At 42.8% G+C, this 20,545-nt stretch overlaps 1 protein-coding gene across 1 annotated transcript in view; it reads left to right on the top strand.

Annotated features, from left to right (window-relative positions):
- The window catches only part of PTPN21 (protein tyrosine phosphatase non-receptor type 21), a gene marked incomplete at both ends in the record, with an annotated part of 77,164 nt that overhangs the window by 33,884 nt on the left and 22,735 nt on the right, over positions 1 to 20,545 (top strand). Inside the window, 6 exons of the mRNA XM_080707432.1 lie at positions 1,208 to 1,275; positions 2,861 to 2,931; positions 10,274 to 10,361; positions 10,730 to 10,818; positions 12,152 to 12,239; positions 13,118 to 13,197. Of these exons, the coding sequence (XP_080563558.1) occupies positions 1,208 to 1,275; positions 2,861 to 2,931; positions 10,274 to 10,361; positions 10,730 to 10,818; positions 12,152 to 12,239; positions 13,118 to 13,197 (484 nt within the window). The remainder of the gene's footprint in view (positions 1 to 1,207; positions 1,276 to 2,860; positions 2,932 to 10,273; positions 10,362 to 10,729; positions 10,819 to 12,151; positions 12,240 to 13,117; positions 13,198 to 20,545) is intronic.

Genomic DNA, 20,545 nt, shown 5'->3' with positions numbered 1-20,545 from the left:
TAATGCTTATCAGATTTAAGTGTTAAAACAGAAATAGCAAGGGATTTTTAAAGTAACTGACTTTCTATATACATCCTTAGAAGTTTTTATTTTTTATTTATTTTATTTCATTTATTTTTTTGCTGGTCTGGGGATGGAACCCAGGGACATTCAACCTCCGAGTTACAACCCCTTCCCTATTTTTTATTCTTTATTTTATTTATTTATTTATTTTTGGTGGTACTGGGGTTCCTGGAAGCCCATCTACCTCTCCAGACCTATTTTATATTTTTGAAACAGGGTCTCATAAGCCAGCGCGATCCTCCTGTCTCTGCCTCCCATGCACGGGGATTACAAGCATGCGCCACCACGCCCGGCTCTTATTCTTTATTTTGAAACAGGGTCTCACTGAGTTGCAGAGGGCCTCACTAAGTAGCTGAGGCTGTCTGCGGGAACTGCTATCCTCCAGTCTCAGCCTCCCAAATGCTGTGATTACAAGGGTGTGCCACCACACCCGGCTTTAGAAGTTTATATATTAGCAAAATATTATCCTGTTATCTAAGATATTTCCTCATAGGAAAAAATGAATTTGGATTACTTCAATTAAAAATATGAGACTTTGGCCGGGCATGGTTGTGCACGCTTGTAATCCCAGCTCTTGGGAGGCTGAGACAAGAGGATCACACAGGTTCAAAGCCAGCCTCAGCTACTTAGTGAGGCTCTCAGCAACTTAGTGAGACCCTGTTTCCAAATAAAGTACAAAATAGGTCTGGGAGTATAGCCTGGAGGTAGAAAGCCTCTGGGCTCTGCCTCCAGTACCACCAAAGGAAAAAAAGAGACTTCAGAGCCGGGCGTGATGGTGCACACTTGTAATCCCAGCGCTTGGGAGGCTGAGAGAGGAGGATTGCACAGGTTCAAAGCCAGCCTCAGCTAGGTCTGGGGGTATAGCCCAGAAGTAGAAAAGCTCCCTGGCTTCCATCCCCAGTACCACACACAAAAAGACTGGTGGTGTAGCTAAGAGATAGAATGCCTCTGAATTCAGTCCTAGTAACACACACACACACACACACACACACACACACACACACACACAGACTTTCTTTATAGCTGTCAGACAGATTTGACTTCTGAATCATAGGGACACTATATACTATATATTGGCATTTTGTGCATGTTTTGCAGTACAAATTAATATAATCAACATATGAATATTTGCCATTTCATTTAGCTGATTTTGGTGACTTCGATCAGTATGAATCCCAGGACTTTCTTCAGAAATTTGCCTTGTTTCCTGTGGTAAGACTTCTTTTGATATTGGGCCTTTTTTTTTTTATATAAATAGTTTATTCCCATACCCTCAGTAATCCCCGAAACGAAGTCCATGTGGTAGACTTACTAGGCATGGATAGTATTAAAAATTGATTTCTTCTTACTGGGCATGCTGGCGTATGCCTGTAATCCTAATAACTTGTGAGGCTGCGGCAGGAGGATTGTAAGTTCCAGGCCAGCCTAGGCAACTTAGCAAGACCCTGTCTCAAAGTAAAAATATCAGAAGGTGATACAGGAGGATCGCAGGTTCACAACCAGCCTCAGCTGCTTTGTGAGGCCCTCTGTAATTTGGTGAGACCTTGTTTCAAAATAAAGAATAAAGTAGACCTGGAGGTGTAGCTTGGGGTAGAATGCCTCTGGGTTCAATTCTTAGTGCCATAAAAAGAAATAATAATAGTAATAATAATAATAATAATATAGATAAATTAAAAAAGGACTGGGGATTTACCTCAGTGATGGTGTTGCCTGGATTTAATCTCCTGTATTGAAAAAAGGAAAATAAAGGAAAGAAAAATTAATTCCCTTTTGTAAACATCTGAAGCGTCATCCTTGCCCTGTTGTAGTCTTCTTGGATCTTGTAAACTGAAAGTAGCTAAAGGCTTTGTAGTCAGTGCCCTGTACCCAGATAAATTTGTTTTATATCTAAAGATTTGTTTTCAGCCTCTGAGAACCACGCCCAAGTTTTCCTTTTATAAAGGCCTGAAACCTTACAAAGTTAATGCAATTGGCGTCTCATCAGCAATTAAAGATACTACCTTCTATTTTTAAAATCACTACGATTGGTGGAGACATGAAGATTATATTGGAACAACTAAGGGTTGGGGTTTGCCCTATTTTTATTTGGTGGTACTGGGGATTGAACTCAGGGGGCATTTTACTTCCAAGATACACCCCAGCTCTATTCTTTATTTTTATTTTGAATCAGGGTCTCATTTGGTTGATGAGAGTCTCACTACTTGCTGAAGCTCTCCTCAAACCTCTGATCCTCCTGTCTCGGCCTCTCACGTCTTGGGATTGTAGATATGCGCCACCACACCCGGCTGGGTATGCCCGTCTGAGTGCACAGCCAACAAGAGAATGCGCAGGATAGTTTTGCACTCAACTTGGAATCGGCTGACTGGCTTTACAAACCTGAAACAACAGCTGACACCTTCTCTTGGAGGACTTGAGAAGGCAGGGCAAGAGTTTTGGCTCCTCAGAGAAGCCACTTAATTCCTTAGAAAGATCGTGATTACACACGGAAGTAAACTCCCAAATATTAATACTAGTCATAACTTTGCCAGAGGTGACAGGAGTCAGTAATAGTAGCAGTGGTTTCTCCTCGGATACTCACATACCCAAGCTCTGGGTCACATCTGTAAGCCCAGTAGTCAGCCTCAGCAACTTGTCGAGGCCCTGTTCCAAGATGAAAAAGTAAAATGAACTGGAGATGTAGTTGGAGGAAGAAATCCCCTGGGTTCAATCCCCAGTTACACACACACACACACACACACACACACACACACACACACGGAAAAAGACTTGCATACTTACTGCTGTGTGTTTTCTTCAGGGATGGTTGCAAGATGAAAAAGTATTGGAAGAAGCAACCCAAAAAGTGGCCTTACTACATCAAAAATACAGGTAATATTGAGAAATAAAATATGGGAATAGTGTGGAATTAATGCCTGTTTGATGTATGCATTGATTCGTTCAATTTCAAGCTTCCCTGCAGCTGCTACTTCTGCTACTACAAGTTGCCAACATTTACCTGACACTGTGTGCGCCAAGTGCTGTTATAATTAAGTGCTTACCCATATGATTTCGTTTATTATCATCCCTGTTTTACCAATGAGGAAACGGAGGAAGCTGAACACAGCCAGTCACTGAAGGTGCCAACTTGTCAGTCTGTATATTAGAGGTTCGTTTGGTAATCTAGGCCTGTATGGGTTAGTACCAGTTTCAGGGGCGTTGCTTGTTTTCTGCTTTTCCCCCTACGTACCTTTGGAAGCTGCTTTCTGACCTTTGGGGAGCTGTAATGGGAGTGTGGTGGCCAGGAGCCTCTAAGCCAGTGGATGTTCACTTTTTTGGATGGTGAATCTGTATGCTGCCTACAAAAATCTCTCTCCTAAAGAATGCAGGCTTTGTTGTTACTGTTCTGGGAATTGGACCAATGGGTACTGTGCCTCTTGAGTTACACCCTCGTCCCTCTTTGTAAATTTTTATCTTGAAACAGGGCCTCACTGAGCTGCTGAGCCTGGCCTCGAACCTCTGATCCCCCTGTCTCAGCCTCCCAAGAACTAGGAGTAGAGATGTATCAGTAAACTCTTATTCTAAGCCAAATACCACATAGTTCCAGGTGCTGTATATACCATATATTTTTATAACTACCGTACTCTTTTTTTTTTTTTTTTTTTTTTTGGTGGTACTGGGGGTAGAACTTAGAGACTTTCTACCTCCAGGCTCTACTCCCAGACCTTTTTCTATTTTATTTGGAAACAGGGTCTCACTAAGTTGCTGAGAGCCTCACTAAGTAGCTGAGGCTGGCTTTGAACCTGTGCTATCCTCCTGTCTCAGCCTCCCAAGCGCGGGGATTACAAGCGTGCGCCACCACGCCCAGCACTTAACTACCGTACTCTTTAAGGTAAATATTATTATCTTCATCTTAGAGATGACAAAGCCCAACTCAAAACACTTCACTCTCATGTGGTAGAGATGGGATTTGAATGCAGGTTTGTCTGATTATAACCTGTTGTTTATCCTTTTCCAAATAGAATAACCTTTTGCCTATACTCTCTCTGCTCCAGTCCATGTAATCACTCACACAAGATTAATCTTTCTGAAATAACATTTTTTTCCTTTTCTCTTTCGTTTCCCCCACGTTTCTCAAATGCTTCTGAATATTTTCTTTCTTTTTTATTTTTTCCTTGCAGTACTGGGGATTGAACCCAGGGACAGTCTACATTCGAGCTACACCCCCAGCCCTATTTTTTAATTCTCTCTCCATATATTTTTTTTTTTTTTTTTTTTTTTTTTTTGGTGGTACTGGGGGTGGAACCCAGAGGCTTTCTACCTCCGGGCTATACTCCCAGACCTTTTTAAAAAATATTTTATTTGGAAAAAGGGTCTCACTAAGTTGCTGAGAGCCTCACTAAGCAGCTAAGGCTGGCTTCAAACCCATGCAATCCTCCTGTCTCAGCCTCTCAAGCGCGGGGATTACAAGCGTGTACCACCACGCCCGGCTTAATTCTATATTTTGAAACGGGGTCTCACTAAGTTGCAGAGGGCCTCGTAGCTGAGGCTGGCCGTGAACCTGCGATCCTCCTGTCTCAGCTTCCCAGGCATGTGCCATCATGCCTGGTGTATGGATATTTTCTTGCTCTCCACAAGTTGGTTCGATCTTCCAATTCTGCTTTTTCCAAGGCATCCCTATTTTTCTAGCATAATTGATCCCTCAGGTATACATTGCTCTACCTTTTGTCATTTTTCACTCACTCATGTGTGCATTTCCTTTTTTTTTTTTTTTTTTTTTGTCTTTTAAAAAATTTTTTATTGGTGCATTATATTCATACATCATATTGGGGTAAAAAAAACTTGTGTGGACATACATGTACACATCACCCATTTAGTACCTACCCAATTCCCATCCCATTCCCTCCCTATCCCTCCTTCCCAGGCTTGGCTTAGTAATTAACTTCAATATGTTTAAGCACATTGTGTGTTTTAGAGAATTTCCTTCTTCCTCCCTCCCATACCCTCATTTAGGTTGTCTTGTTTGCTCCTCTATAGGGTTTACTTTTTAATCTAGAGTTCCTCCTATGACCCATTTCTCCTTAGCTTTTTACATATTAGTAAAAGCATACGATTTCTTATTTTTTGTGAGTGACTAATCTTGCTTAGCATTATGTCCTCCAGTTCCATCCATTTCTCTGAAAATGATGTAATTGAGTTTTTTTTTAATGGCTGAGTAAAACCAAACTACCAAACTAATGCATGTGTATCTGTGTTCATAGCTGCACAATTCACCATAGCCAAACTATGGAATCAGCCAAGATGTCCAGCAACAGATGAATGGATTACAAAACTGTGGAATTTGTACACAATGGAATTTTACTCAGCAATTTTTCTGTCTTGATTTGGAAGCCTTGATTTAGAGGAAACACTGCTGATTTCTTTCATATAAATTAGAGCATGAAGCCAGGTGGTACACTTCTGTAATCCCAGCACTTGGAAGGCTGAGACAGGAGGATAAGGATTGCAGGTCCAAGACCAATAAAACAGGGCTGGTGATATATCTCAGCGGTAGAGTGCCCCTGGGTTCAATCCCCAGTATCAATTAACCAATCAATCAATCAATCAATCAATCAACAAGCTAGCATGATTTGGCTGACCATAGTCCACTGACCAAATTGTTGACTTCCTGAGTTTGTAAACAAAGTTTTATTAGTACACCTTATTTTCATAGTCATTGTTTTTCTTGCTATTTGTCTATGGATGCCTTCATACTACAGTGACAGCTCTGAGCGGTTGACATAGAAACCTTATCTTCTACACAGGCAAAAGTATGCTTTTTGTCCCTTTTTGGAAAAAAGTTTGCATACATCATAGAAACATCTCCAGTTTATGTCATTAGAGAACTGGTGAATTTTCTCCTTACGTCTCAGGAGGGAAATCAAGGATCTCTAGCCATCATTGAAATTTTCCCTATGACTTATTAGAAAGCTTAGGGTTTGGGGATCAGAAGACCTAAGTTCAAATCTCAGCTCCATCCCTTATTATTTTTTGTCATTGTGACAAGTTTCAGAACTTCTCTCAACTCCTTTTGTAAAAGAGGTTTCAGAATGCTTGTTTTGTGGGGATTTTAGAAGGACTAAATTCTGAGCACTGAGCAAGCGTTATTGTTCCCTCCCTTGCCATCGTTCTTTTTTTTTTTTCACTTTTTATTCTTTATTTTTATTTTTATTTTTTTTCATATTTATTTTTAATTGGTGCACTGTATTCATACATCATAGTGGGATACAAACTTTTGTAGACATACATGCACACATCGCCCAGTCAGCCCCCACCCAATCCCCACCCCGTTCTCTCCCTATCCCCCCCTCCTATGCTTGGCTTAGTAGTTGACATCTAGTATTATAGCAATTTATCCAAAATTAAAAATGATAATCTCACATAACAGTTTCATTTGTCTGATACCAAGCTTTTGATGACTTAAAGATAACATTTCAATATTTCTTTTTGCTTTCTTTCTTACCAGAGAATCTATTTTTTTCTATTTTTTAGGTGAAACTATCATATATTTATATATTTATTTTTCAGAAAAAAAATCTATCCTAATATGGAATATGGACTCTAGGTACCCACATCGATCTTGAAAAAGAACAAAGCTAGAAGATATATATTTTCTGATTTCAAACCATATAAAGCTACAATAATTGAAAGAGTGTAGTACTATTCTAAAGGCAGATATATAAACCATTGGAGTTAAATAAAAGCCTAGACCTAAATTCTTCCCTATATTGTCGTTATTTTTGACAAGGTTTCCACGAACATTTGGTGGTAGAAATAATAATCTTTTAACTAAATATTGTTGAAACATAATAATTACATGGAAAAGAATAAAGTTGGACCCTTACCTAATCCCATATACAAATATTAACTCAAAATAGATAAAAGACCTAAATATAAATCTTAAGACTATAAACTTTTAGGAGAAAATCTGGGTCATAAAACCTCACAACATTGAACTTGGCAGTGATTTCTTGGTTATGATTTCAATGGCACAGGCAACAGAAGAGTATACAAACTCCCTAAAAAATAAAAAACATATTGTATATCCAAAGACAATGTAAACAGAGTTAACAGTTACTAATAGAATGTGATACAATATTTCCAAATGCTATACCTGAAGGTATATTAATATTCCAACTAGAAATCCTAAAAATTAACAACAATAAAGGCAAACAATACCCTTTAGAGATAGGTAACAGACTAACATAAATAATGAATCTCCACAGATAACCAATCATAGTTGTCTGTTGGATGGAAAATCTTGTTTCTCTAGTTCTGATGTGTGTTACCTATTTCTTCTTTGTAGTTAATCTCTTTGAGTATTTTCTCTAGTGCTGGTTTTGAAGACATAAATTCCTTCAGTTTCTGTTTGTCATGGAAGCTTCTTATTTCTCCATCTAATTTGATAGAAAGTTTTGCTGGGTAGGAAATTTTTGGCTGGAAGTTGTTTTCTTTCAAAATTGGGAATATGTTACTCCAAGCCCTTCTGGCTCTCATAACTTGGTTTGGGAAGTCTGGAGTGATTCTAATTGGTTTGCCTCTGAATGTCACTTGGCCCTTTGCTTTTGTTGCCTTTAAGATTCTCTGCTTGGCTTCCACATTGGTCATTTTGACAATTATGTGGCGTGGGGATCCTCTTCTCCGATCCTGTCTAAAGGGAGTTCTATAAGTTTCCTGGACCTGCTTATCGACCTCTTGTTCTATGTCTGGAAAATTTTCTGCTATTACTTCCTTGAAGAGATTGTTGATCCCTTTAGTTTCACTTTCTTTTCCCTCCTCTATTCCAATTATTCTTAGGTTAGCTCTCTTAAAATGGGCCCATATTTCTTCAATATCAGATTCCTGCTGTCGGATATTTTTTCTTAGATTAGAAACTATGCGTTCATTTTTGGAATGATCATCTTCTAAGAGCGAGATTCTGTTCTCCATGTGTTCTAATCGGTTGTCTGTGCTTTGAATTGAGGCCTTTACTTCATTAATTGCATCCTTTATCTCTTTTTGGCTCTCTCTGAGTTCTTTTCGAAGCACCTCTATTATTTCTACAGTTATTTTCCTGATTTGATCTTCTAGAAATCTCTGATTTTCTGTTTTATCGGGTTCTGATGTTGTGGGGTTGTGGGCATTCATTGCTCCAGTATTATTCCTCTTTCCCATGATTTCGGAAGTTTGTGCCTTCTCTGGGTTCTTCCCTTGGGTCACTATGACTTCACTTAAGGTGCTCTGGATCTCGAGTCAGTAGTATCTCCGACCCCACTACTCCTTTACTGGGTTTTATCACAGAGTCTCCGACCCAGAGAGTCAATAGAGGCTGCTTTAGACTGTGGGGGGTGCCAGGTTGCACGTTCTCCTATGGTGTGATATCACTGCCACCGCCCCTCTCCCACTGGGTCAAGTCCCAGTGAGTACAGTACTGGGATTTCTCCGCTGTGGCCCGCAATTTGACTCACTGTTCTTGAGTACGCAGATGTAGCTGTAGTGAATTCGGTGCTGCTGCCGCCGGTGGCAATATGGTGCCGCTGCTACGCCCTCGGCTGTTGCGCTGGCGTTTTTTTTTTTTCTTGGTTTTGATTTCCACTCTGAATCCCTGCATCGTGTGCTGAGCTCAGACACTGGGAGCTTTAGATGGCCTCTGCGCCGAGAAATCCCGCCTGGCTGTTCCGCAGCGGCTCCCCTCGGCTTGCTGTGGCCGTCCGTGAATTCGCTGGCAGTATGGCGCTGCTGCCGCGTCTGCCGCGTCCTCGGGCTTGAGGATCTCCTCTGTGGCTCTGTTCTCAGTCCGCTTTCTCTCTGGAGCCTGGTGATTTTTTTTTGTTTCTCTGGTGATGTTGTTTTCTGGCTTTGAAAGGCGCTAATTTTGTGGTAATGGATATTTGTTGTTAGCGGGGCTCTTAAGCCCCGCTTTTCTCGGTCGCCATCTTCCCGGAAGTCATGTGTGCATTTCCTTAAGCGATATTATTTAGGCTAGATTTGGTGGCACGTGTCTATAATCCTAGTACTTAGGAGGCTGAGACAGAAGGCTCACAGGTTCTAGGCCAGCTACAGCAATTTAGCAGGACCTTCAGCAACTTAGTGAGACCCTATTTCAAAATAACAAAATATGGCTGGGAGTGTAGCTTGAAGGTAGAATGCCCTGTGTTAAAAAAGGTATTACTGCCGGGCGTGGTGGCACACGCTTGTAATCCCCGCGCTTGGGAGGCAGAGACAGGAGGATTGTGCAGGTTCGAAGCCAGGCCCGCGCGCTGGCTTAGGAGACCCTGTTTCCAAATAAAAATGTAAAAATAGGTCTGGGAGTATAGCCCGGAGGTAGAAGGTCTTCCAGGATCCCCAGTACCACCAAAAAAAAAAAAAAAAAGTACTACTTAGGAATTAGTATTTTTATACTGTATGAGGCAGAGTATTGGATGCTGCTTCTCAGAGATGAATAGAATATATTCTCTGCCTTTTACGAGTACATTCCCAGCATGACAATCTAAGGGATGGACAGGAGACCCATTGCAATGGTAATTATAGTGATATAATGAGATATGGGTGTAGCTGGAGAGGTGTGGGCGGGAGTCCCAAAAGGTGGCACGTTGGGAGTGATATGTAGACGCTTTTTAGGGATCCGCCAGGTTCACCTGCAGGTGACAGGTGGACCAGGAGGAGGGAGTGATGTGCACAAAGGTCCAGAGCTGTGAGGGAAGATGGGAGAGTGGGATGTCTGAATTGTGCGGTGCCTGGGCAGGGGCCAGGGATGAGGCAGGAGAACTGTGGCTCCCTCTCCACCTGCCGTCCCGCCCATCCGACTCTGGGCACTGGTAAACAGGATCTCCATCCAACCTCCTTATGCCCTGTTCCCTGCACTTATCACTTGTCGTCCGTTTAGCACACAGTTCTCATCAATACCTGATGTTTTGGGTAATTAAGCAATGACTTAGAGGTTTAAAAGCAGAGCTCCTGTCTTTTGCTGGAAGTTATTTTAGGGGTTGTTTCCTCCCTTTGCAGGAGAGTTGTATATAATTCACCCTCTGGGTTCAGCAGCACTTTATAGGGAGTCCATTTTTGTTTAAGTATGGAAAAGTCAGTATAACCAATTGCAATTGCTTAGAAGCCTGAAAAACTGTCTTATACCAAATTGGTTATGTGATTGTCAAGAAAAACTTTACTTAAAAATGTCTGTAGTTGTGTGACTAATCTGACATCTTTTGGGTTGCAGGGGGCTCTCTGCTCCGGATGCTGAAATGCTGTACATGCAGGAGGTGGAGCGAATGGATGGCTATGGGGAGGAGAGCTACCCTGCCAAGGTAAGCGCCCCAAGTGCCGAGGCTCTAAGTCAGGCCTCCGCGGTTTGAGAGCATAGTGAGGAAGCTCGAGGATGCGCTGATGCTCAAAATTCTGGAAACTTAAAACCAAAGTCCCTGTGACCCAAATTTATTTTAAATAAAAGTCCCATTTTGAAGTTTGTGCTCTGAGATGCTCTGGAAAGTGTTCGTTGAGAACGCAATCTCTGTTTCCACACGTTTCCAAGATGATAGTTTTCTGCCATTCAGGCTGTAGTCGCTCTGTAGACCTTCTGAACACCACCTGGGAAGCGAGTGGCAGGCGCGGGATGCAGGTGCTGCTTCCTCTGCATCTGCTGCTGACTGTTTCTCTGTCTCTCTCCCTCGGTTAGGACAGCCAAGGAAGTGACATATGCATTGGAGCATGTCTCGAAGGCATCTTCGTGAAACACAAGAATGGAAGGCCGCCTGTGATATTCAGGTATCTTTCCTTACCTCTCTCTGCGTGTACCGTGTGGCTCCTGTTGGTGATTCTTTTTAAGTACTTAGAATAGGCAATCACAAGTCTCTCCCATGGTCTTGTTAGACATCAGACAGTGGAAATACCCCCTTCATAGAGTAAGATCCCACCTCGAGGCTGTGGTTTATTAATATGCCACTCTCTTCAAAACCAGTTGTTGCCGGGCGTGGTGGCGCACGCTTGGAATCCCAGCATTTGGGAGGCTGAGACTGGAGGATCGCGGTTCGCAAACAGCCTCAGCTAGTTAGTGAGGCCCTCTGCAACTCAGTGAGACCCAGTTTCAAAATAAAGAATAAAAAATAGGGCAGGGGGTGTAGCTTGTAGGTCGATTGCCCCTGAGTTCCATCCCCAGACCCGAAAAAAAAAACAACCCAAAAAACAAACAAAAACCCCACAAAACCAGTTGTGCACCGGGTGTGGTGGCACACACTTGTAATCCCAGCATTTGGGAGGCTGAGACAGGAGGATCGCGGTTTGCGGACAGCCTCAGCTACTTAGTGAGGCCCTTTGCAACTTAGTAAGACCCTGTTTCAAAATAAAGAATAGCCGGGCGTGGTGGCGCACGCTTGTAATCCCCGCACTTGGGAGGCAGAGACAGGAGGAGCGCGCAGGTTCGAAGCCAGTCGCGCGCGCTGGCTTAGGAGACCCTGTTTCCAAAATGAAAATGTAAAAATAGGTCTGGGAGTGTAGCCCAGAGGTAGAAGGGCTTCCAGGAACCCCAGTACCAGCAAAATAAATAAAGAAAGAAAGAAAGAAAGAAAGAAAGAAAGAAAGAAAGAAAGAAAGAATAAAAAACAGGGCAGGGGATGTAGCTCAGAGGTAGAATGCCCCTGGGTGCCATCCCCAGTACTGCAAAACAAACAAACAAAAAACAAATACTCCCTTCATGTAGTGTACATGCATTTACTTTTTCTTAACTAGCTGCAGTCACTTAAATTAGAAATGCAGTTATTTCTTTTAAAAATGCTTAACAAAACCGGGTATGGTGGCGCACGCTTGTAATCCCTGCGCTTGGGAGGCTAAGATAGGATGATCATGAAGGTTCGAAGCCAGCCTCAGCTACTTAGGCTCTCAGCAACTTGGTGAGACCCTGTTTCCAAATAAAGTATAAAATAGGTCTGGGAGTACAGCCTGGAGGTAGAACATCTCGTGGGTTCCACCCCAGTACTGCAAAAAAAAAAAAAAAAGTGCTTAACAAATACTAGCCTCTGCCTCAAGCTTATGGCAAAGCCATGCGTTCCGCCTCCTCCTACTGTGCTCAGGACACTCACGTCGCCATTCTCTTGTTCTGTAGGTGGCATGATATTGCCAACATGTCCCACAACAAGTCCTTTTTTGCATTAGAGCTGGCAAATAAAGAGGAGACCATCCAGTTTCAAACTGTGAGTAAATATTAGGATCTGTATGGAATGCTTAAAAATTAACAAGTAACGTTTCTTTTGCTTTTGTGTATTTGGAAGGAAAGGCAGCATTAAAAATTACACGATTTTACCCAGGTACAGTGGCACCTCTGAGACAGGAGGGTTGCAGGTTGGAAGACAGTCTTAGCAACTTAGTGAGACCCTGTTTCAAAATAAAAACTAAAAAGGGCTGGGGGTATAGTTTGTAGGTAAACTGCCTCTGAGTTCAGTCCTTGGCACCACAACAAAACACCAAAAAAATTAGGCTTCTTTATAATTTTATAATTTATAATATTTTATCAAGTTTTATAATATTTTACAAAAATCACCCTTGGCAGAAAATGGTTGCTCGGTAAATATTGTTGAGTGAATGAGTTTTGGGGTAATACTCCCTGATTATGACCTTCAAATCAAACTTGAGACCAGATAGGACGGAAAGCAAGCACCGATCTTAATTTCATTGATAATGAGTTGATAGGTCACTTAATCGCTAATTTCTTTTGCTTTCTTGACAAGGGCAGTGTCAAGTTACTGAATCAGATGTTTTATTTAAAATGTCTTTGATTATATTAGTCAAGAATAAATGATATAGTTTTGTAGGTTTTAAATTTCCTAGTCATTTTGAAATTATTTAACAATATTAAACTTACACTGTTAGAACAGTTGTTCTTGTTTTGCTTTTATAATTTAAACCCTACTTTCATAGCATGTAAAAGGCACAATGTTGAAAAGTGAAAGAATTGCAATGGCAGAAAGTGACTTGGACCTGTCACCCAATATGTCTTGACTCAGACAAATTGCTTTAAAAGTATCAAATGGTGTGTGCTTTCATATTACTTTATGCATGTTTTGTTTGCCAGGAAGACATGGAAACAGCGAAATATGTATGGAGACTCTGTGTTGCACGGCACAAATTTTACAGACTAAACCAGTGTAACCTGTGAGTATTTCCGGTTTAGTGAAATTGGAGAAAGTAATGTATTTAGAATTTTTTTTCTTTCTTTTCTTTTTTTGGTGGTACTGGGGATGGAATCCTTCTACCTCCAGGCTACACTCCCAGACCTATTTTTATATTTTTTATTTGGAAACAGGGTCTCTTAAGCCAGCGAGGTTGGCTTTGAACCTGCGCGATCCTCCTGTCTCCGCCTCCCAAGCGCGGGGTGATAGTGGGCATCCTTGTCTTGTTCCTAATTTTAGAGGGAATTTCCACGGATTTTCCCTGTTTAACATGATGTTAGCCCGGCATGGTGGCACACGCTTGTAATCTCAAGTGTGCGCCACCATGCCCGGCTAGAAATTTAAATTTGAAGCTGAGTGTGATGATGCATGCCTTTAATCCTAGTACTTAGGAAGCTGAGACAGGAAGATTGCAATCTAGTGAGACCCTTCAGTGACTTAGTGAAACCCTCAGCCTCAGCGATTAAGCGACACCCTGTCTCAAAATAAAAAGGGCTGGAGGGGTGTTGTTTTTGTTGTACATTAAAATGACATCTCTTGATTTATTTCTCATTATGGCTTTGGACCTACCTCTAGTAACTGTAATTATTCCTCTGAGGTCTCTTTTAACAAGTTATCAAGTAATATTTATTCTGCCTCTCCAAGAGTCAGGGAGTTCTTTCCCTCTTTTAAGATCTTCAGTTTCTTTGTTTAGTGTTTTATAATTTTCATTGCAGAGGTCTTTCACCTCTTTGATTAGGTTTATTCCAATTATTTTATTGGTTTTGAGGTTATTGTGAATGAAATTTTTTCTGTATTTCTTTCTCCATGGATTCATGTTTGGCATATAGAAAAGCTACTGATTTTTTAAAGTTGATTTTGTATCTTATTACTTTTGCTGAATTTGTTAATTAGCTCTGGTAGTCTTGAGTTTTTTTGGGGTCTTCTGGATATAGGATCATGTTATCTGCAAATAGATAATTTTAATTCTTTTCCTATTTGAATTCCTTTGATATTTGTCTCTTGTCTTATTGCTGTGGCAAGAGTCTCAACTATATTGAAAAGGAGTGGTGATAGTGGCATCCTTGTCTTCTTCCTAATTTTACAGGGAATTCCCACGGATTTTCCCTATTCAGTATGATGTTAGCCGGGCATGGTGGCACATGCTTGTAATCTCAGCATTTGGGAGGCTGAGACAGGAGGATTGCACAGGTTCGAAGATCAGAATTTGAAATTATTCTTTCATTTCTTGGAGATCAGTATTGGTGATCTCCCTTGTTGAGTTGTTTGAGTTGTGAGTTTTTTTTCTTTTTCTTTTTCTTTTTCTTTTTTTTTTTGTTTTTTTTTTTTGGCGGGTCTGGGGATGGAACCCAGGAGCATTTGACCTCTGAGCTACACCCCCTACCCTGTTTTTTATTCTTTATTTTGAAACCGGGTCTCACTGAGTTGCAGAGGGCCTCACTAAGTAGCTGAGGCTGTCTGTGAACCGCGATCCTCCAGGTCTCAGCCTCCCGAATGCTGGGATTACAAGCGTGCGCCACCACGCCCGGCTGTGGGAGTTTTTTTCTCACTGTTCTTTGTTGTCATATGTTTAGAGTTCTTGGGTTTGCTTCTATTTGTTTCTTGGCATTTTTTTTTTCCTGTGTGTGTGTTAGTGCTTTGCTTACTTGCTTTCCCTCTATAATAAGTTCTATGCTAGGGGTATATATTTGCCTCTACCAATCTGACTCGCTCAAATTCAAACTTTTTTGGTGGTACTGGGGATGGAACTATTCTGCCTCCAGGCTACACTCCCAGACCCATTATATATATATATATTATATGTAATATAATTTTTTTTTTTTAATTTGGAAACAGGGTCTCTTAAGCCAGCAAGACTGGCTTCAAACCTGCGCCATCTTCCTGTCTCTACCTCCCAAGCGCGGGGATTACAAGCGTGTGACACCATGCCCAGCTGAATTCAAACTTTTGAATTTGTTCCTCAGAGCCTCTTTAACTAGTACTAGTTAACTGCATTAGTTCTTAGTGCAGGTAAGCAGGAGTCTTTGTTTGGTTGCGGGTCACTGTGCTGTACTGGCCCAAACTTCAGGGCCAGAGACTAGGATGCTTTATTCAGGGCCTGCAGCCTACTGGTTGGGAATTACTGTAGCCCAGAAACCATCGCTGCTCTGCTGATTTTGATACTGCAGAGTGCTGACCTCCAACCTTTCTGACCAGTGGGCATGGGCTCAGCAAAGCCAGCGATTGCTGTGTTCTGAACTTATGATCTGGTTCACTGAACTTTGATGGCCCCTGGGACACCACACCAGATCTGCTTGTTTATGGCTACGTGAGGTACTTTCAGTCACTAGCTTACACACATGCCAGGTACAAGCTCTGCTGGTAGAGACAGTACTGAATTCTCAGCTTTTGGCCGTGATGGAGTGGTACCCTGCTGGACCCCTGGCTTCTTAGTGCCACCTGAGAAAGATGGTGTCACTGCTGTTCTCCACCCATGGCCCAAGGTCTGGCAGGGAGAGATCATGCAGTTCCAAGGTAGGGGCTTGGGTGGTTCAGTTCCTTACCCCCAGGGATACCACCCCTGTCCTGGGCGGCCATACTCCCAGGAGCCGTTGTTGGCCTCTAGCGCTGGGGCTTGTGATGCCCAAACATATCCAGGTGCAAGTTCACTGCTTTCAGAGCCCACAACTCAGTAGGCTGAACTATTTCCCCTGGCACCATGAGTCGGTGTCCTGTGGTGATCCCTAGAGACCCTACAAGGGTTCCGTAAACTGCAGACTGCAGTTCTCTCCCACCTGTCTCTAGAGGCTATCTACTAATTCATGTTTTTGCTGTGTCTGATAGTAGACAGCTTGTTAACTTACATTGTTGATGGGTGCTGATGGGTATTGCTCCAAATCGCTCCATCAGTCTTCTGGATGGATGTAGCACTGCTCTCAAGGTTCGAGGCAAGGTCCATGTATGAGCAAGCTCCTCTCCTCCATGTCTCCCTGGCTACAGGGTTAGCTACAGATGTCTCTGGTCCTCCATCTCCAACTTACCTGCCAAGGTCCTGCTGATCTTTGGTGCTAACTTCTGGAACCAATTGTCCCTAATTATGCTAATGCCATTTATAGTCCAGGCCTTTTCTGGAATGCCCTCTTTCCCTGACTCTTAACTCATTATTTAAGGTCTAGTTTTAGCCTGGTACATGCCTGCAATCCCAGGACTTGGGGAGGTTAGGACAGGGGAATTGCAAGTTTGTGGTCAGCCTCACCAATTTTAGTGAGAGTCTGTTTCAAAAAAAAAAAAAGCCAAAAAAATAGGTACAATGTTCATGGGTTTCATCTCTGGTACTGACAAAAAAAAAAAAAAAAAAAAAAAAGACTTGGCAGTGTAGCTCAGAGGTAGAATGCTCCTGGGTTTAATTCCTAGTTTGTGTGTGTGTGTGTGTGTGTGTGTGCGCGTGTGCACGTGTGTGTGTGTAATTCCTAGTAGTGTGTGTGTAGTGTGTGCATGTACACACCCACCCACATCTAGTTTTACTTTTCTGAGTGTGTGTGGTACTGAAGTTGGAAGCCAGGGGCTTTTCTACCTCCGGGCTATACTCCCAGACCTATTTTATACTTTATTTGGAAACAGGTTCTCACTAAGTTGCTGAGAGCCTCACTAAGTAGCAGAAGCTGCCTTTGAGCCTGTGCGATCCTCCTGTCTCAGCCTCCCAAGCGCAGGGATTACAGCGTGCGCCACCACGCCCGGCTCATACATCTAGTTTTAAATGCAGCCCTCCTAGACTCCAAGCGTTTAGTTAGCTTAGTCCTCAGCACTACTATGAAAGGGCTAGTTTTTTATTTTTTAACTTTATGATTCTAGTAATTCATAATAGCAATTCAGTAAATGCTTGCACAGTGTCAAGCATCATGAGACCTTCTATCTTTTTTTTTTTTGGCACTGGAGATGAAACCCTGGAGCACTCTACCTCCCAGCTCCACCCCCCCACCCTAATTTTATTCTTTATTTTAAAACAGGGTCTTACTGAGTTGCAAATGGCCTCACTAAGTAGCTGAGGCTCTGCACAAACCATGATCCACCTGTCTCAGCCTCCTTAATGCTGGGATTACAAGCGTGCGCCACCACGCCTGCTTTCCTTCTATCTACTTTAATCTTCCGGTCACCCTGTTTGGCACATTGTTTTTACTGGCTATTTATTTATTTATTTATTGGTACTGGGTATGGAACCCTGGGGCATTCTACCTCTGAGTGACACCCCCAGCCTTAATTTTTTATTCTTTATTTTTGAAACAGGGTCTCACTGAGTTGCAAAAGGCCTAAGTAGCTGAGGCTGTCTGCCGTATCCTCCCGTCTCAGCCTCCCAAATGCTAGGATTACAAGCGTGTGCCACCATGCACAGCGCTGGCTTTTTATTGATGATGATCTAGACAGACTCAGAGAGGAGGTCTTTTGCCCCTGCCATGACCTAGTAGCAGGACCTGCAAGACCAGCCTCTGCTACACCGTGCATTCACCTCTGCTCTTCTCTTGTGGGTGATCTCTGTCTGTCTCTCCTGTCTGACAGAGCTCCTAGTAGACTTATCCATCTTTGCGTCCTCACATCCTGTATCTGGCAAGGTGCTACTTCAGAGTGAGACAGCGGTGACAGCCCCAGGGGAGAAGAGTCCTTTTGCTTTTAGTCAGATCTCCTTTTTATTACTGGTGTAAATTAGTGGCAGTAAAGAATCTTCGAAGGACATTTTGTCTTTTTATGCCAAGAAGGAAGGAGAAAGGCCTTGGAAGGCCTTTCTGTTTTACAGGGTGTGAAAGAGACTCTGGTCTGTAATGACAGTTCAAAGAGAAGAGGCAGAGATGTCCACTGGGATGGACAGCTTCCAGTTTTTCCTCCTCCTCAGGCCCCTCCCTGTTATCCCCCCACCAGTGTCTCATGGCAGGGTCCTGGAAAGTGAGTTCTGATGGGGGCGAGGAGCCCGCTTGCTTTGTAGTGTGGCGGCCTTTTCTGCTAGCTGTGGCTTTGGAGTTGCCGGTGCGTTTGTCTGTGTAAGTGTTCCCCCTGGTGGTCAGATCCGGTGGTGCCACTAGTCCAGGATCATTGCATTTGGAGCTCTTGGGGCTGGCCTGGGTTGCCGTGTATTTCTGCGCTGAAAGTTGTTCTATGATCCAAAAAGCAGTAAAAATACAGTCTGTTAGAACACAGCATTTTCATTTTAAAGCCTTCCATAAATTTAAGAGTAATCATAATTTTTAGCTATCATTACCTCCGCTCATTTTCTGGAAAATAAGGGAAAAGCGGTCATTTTGAATAATAAACCATAGGCATCCATGTAGTTGATGATGCCCCTTTGGTTTTTTTTCTCTTGTTGCTACTGGGAATTGAACTCAAGGGTACTCTGCCAAGTCCCAGCACCTTTAATTTTTATTTTGAGACAGGGTCATGCTAAATTGCTTAGTCTGGCCTCAAACTGCACTCCTGCCTTTGCCTCATGAGTTACTGGAATTATAGGCAGTTAAGGCCTTTTCAAAAATGAATTTTTTTTTTGGCAAATCATCCCCTAGTAAAATTCAGAGGGAAATTAACAAATGATTATTTGTGGTAAATGGTAGTTTTAGAAACCTAATATTTGAAATATTGCCATTTACTAGCACGGGTGAATAAAATGCCATTGATATCATTAGCTGCATTTTTATATATTTATAAGGAGCATTAAATTCTTTTAAAAATGGAATAACTAATGCCTAATGGGTTGCTTTCCAAATTTTATAGTTAATCTCCATGTCTCTACTAGATCGTGGAAGCCCATTTCTATGAACAATTTCTATGTAGTTATCCATTCTGTGAGAAAAAATACATTTCATTGTACGTATTTGTTTCCCTTGTAAACGAAGCTCTTACTGTTAGCATAGTGTTTTGATGGGTAATAAAGCTGCAAATAACTTTAATTCTTGTGGCTAGTTCTTTGAAGGCTCTCAACAAGGACTGTTTAGTCACATTTAATGCTGTAATAATTCTGAAACATTGATAGACTTATTCTCATGTTCCAGAGGGGTAAACCCAAGCTTGATGCGCAGTTAACAAAATTGCAGCCGGCCTGGAGCTCCAGACAGTGGATTCTGAATACCTGATTGAGTCTGGGGCACTTGGTGGCTCAGAGATAGAATGCACTTGCATAGAAAGGAGAATTCCACCCTCCTTGCCCTAGCCCTGCTGCATAAGATAGTGGTGGTGGGGATGGCCTTAGGTGATTCATCTAACGTGTGTGTGTGTGTGTGTGTGTGTGTGTGTGTGTAAGAGGAGCCACAAGCCAGATAGTGGGGTCTCTCCTTTTCCTCCTAAAAAAGGTACGGGGCCAGGGACCTCGGGTAGACATGGAGAGAGGCAACTTGCCTTTCTGAGCAGCTCTCATACACGAAGGTCACTGTCGTCCTAGAAGACCCACGTCTTGGAGCTAGAGCGAAGTCAGCTCCTCGCGCCATCAGTAGTCCCCCTACCTGAGACGGCCTTTGCCAGCCTTGCCCTCTCCCTGGCCGTAATGCCTGGGTGCTGCACCGGGGGAGTGTGGCAGAGGGACAGGCATCTCGGAGTCGGACCAGTGCCCTCAAAGCAGCCTAGGCGAGCAGCCCCGTCCAGGGATGGAGAAGAGCTTTTGTTCTTTGTTGCCCTTAGCATGGGGAGCTCAAGAAGAAAGCCATTGAGACAGACATTCCCTAGGCATTTCTACCACCCAACACATCTTTTGTTCATCAAAGTCTCCCCTTCACCAGCTATATAAACAAAGAAATGAATGACTGAAAAGAAGCTTAAAAGCAAAGTCGGGCAAGTCTTAGGACTTGAGCGCTCAGTAGCGGACGTCTGCTTCAGCACTGCTTACGATAAGGCGTTTGGCGTGCCAGGCTGTTGTGGTGGGCACCAGTGAGACCACAGTGTTCCTTCTTTCCCCGTGAAGCTTACCACTTAGTTGGGGTTGGAGAAGGGGCCTGACAAAAAACCCTCAGGGAGCCGGGGATGGTGGTGCATGCTCATAACCCCAGCATTTGGGAGGCTGAGACGGGAGGATCGTGGTTCCTGGACAGCCTCAGCTACATAGTGAGGTCCTTTGCAACTCAGTGAGACTCCCTTTCAAAATAAAGAATAAAAACTAGGGCTGGGAGTGTAGCTCAGAGGTAGAATACCCCTGGGTTCCATCTCCAGTACTGCAAAAGAAGAAGAAGAAAAAATAAAAACCCTCAGGAGACTATACTCAGAAATCCAACATTCCAGCCGGGCAGTATTGCATGCCTGGAATCTCAGTTCTTGGGAGGCTGCTGAGACAGGAGGATGGCAGCTTCAAGACTAGTGCATGGTAATTTAGCAAGACCCTATCT

Source organism: Muscardinus avellanarius (assembly GCF_963383645.1).
Source record: "Muscardinus avellanarius genome assembly, chromosome: 12".
NCBI classification, from domain to species: Eukaryota; Metazoa; Chordata; class Mammalia; order Rodentia; family Gliridae; genus Muscardinus; species Muscardinus avellanarius.
The sequence above is the reverse complement of the archived record's forward strand: the minus strand, read 5'-3'. Positions and strand labels throughout refer to the sequence as shown.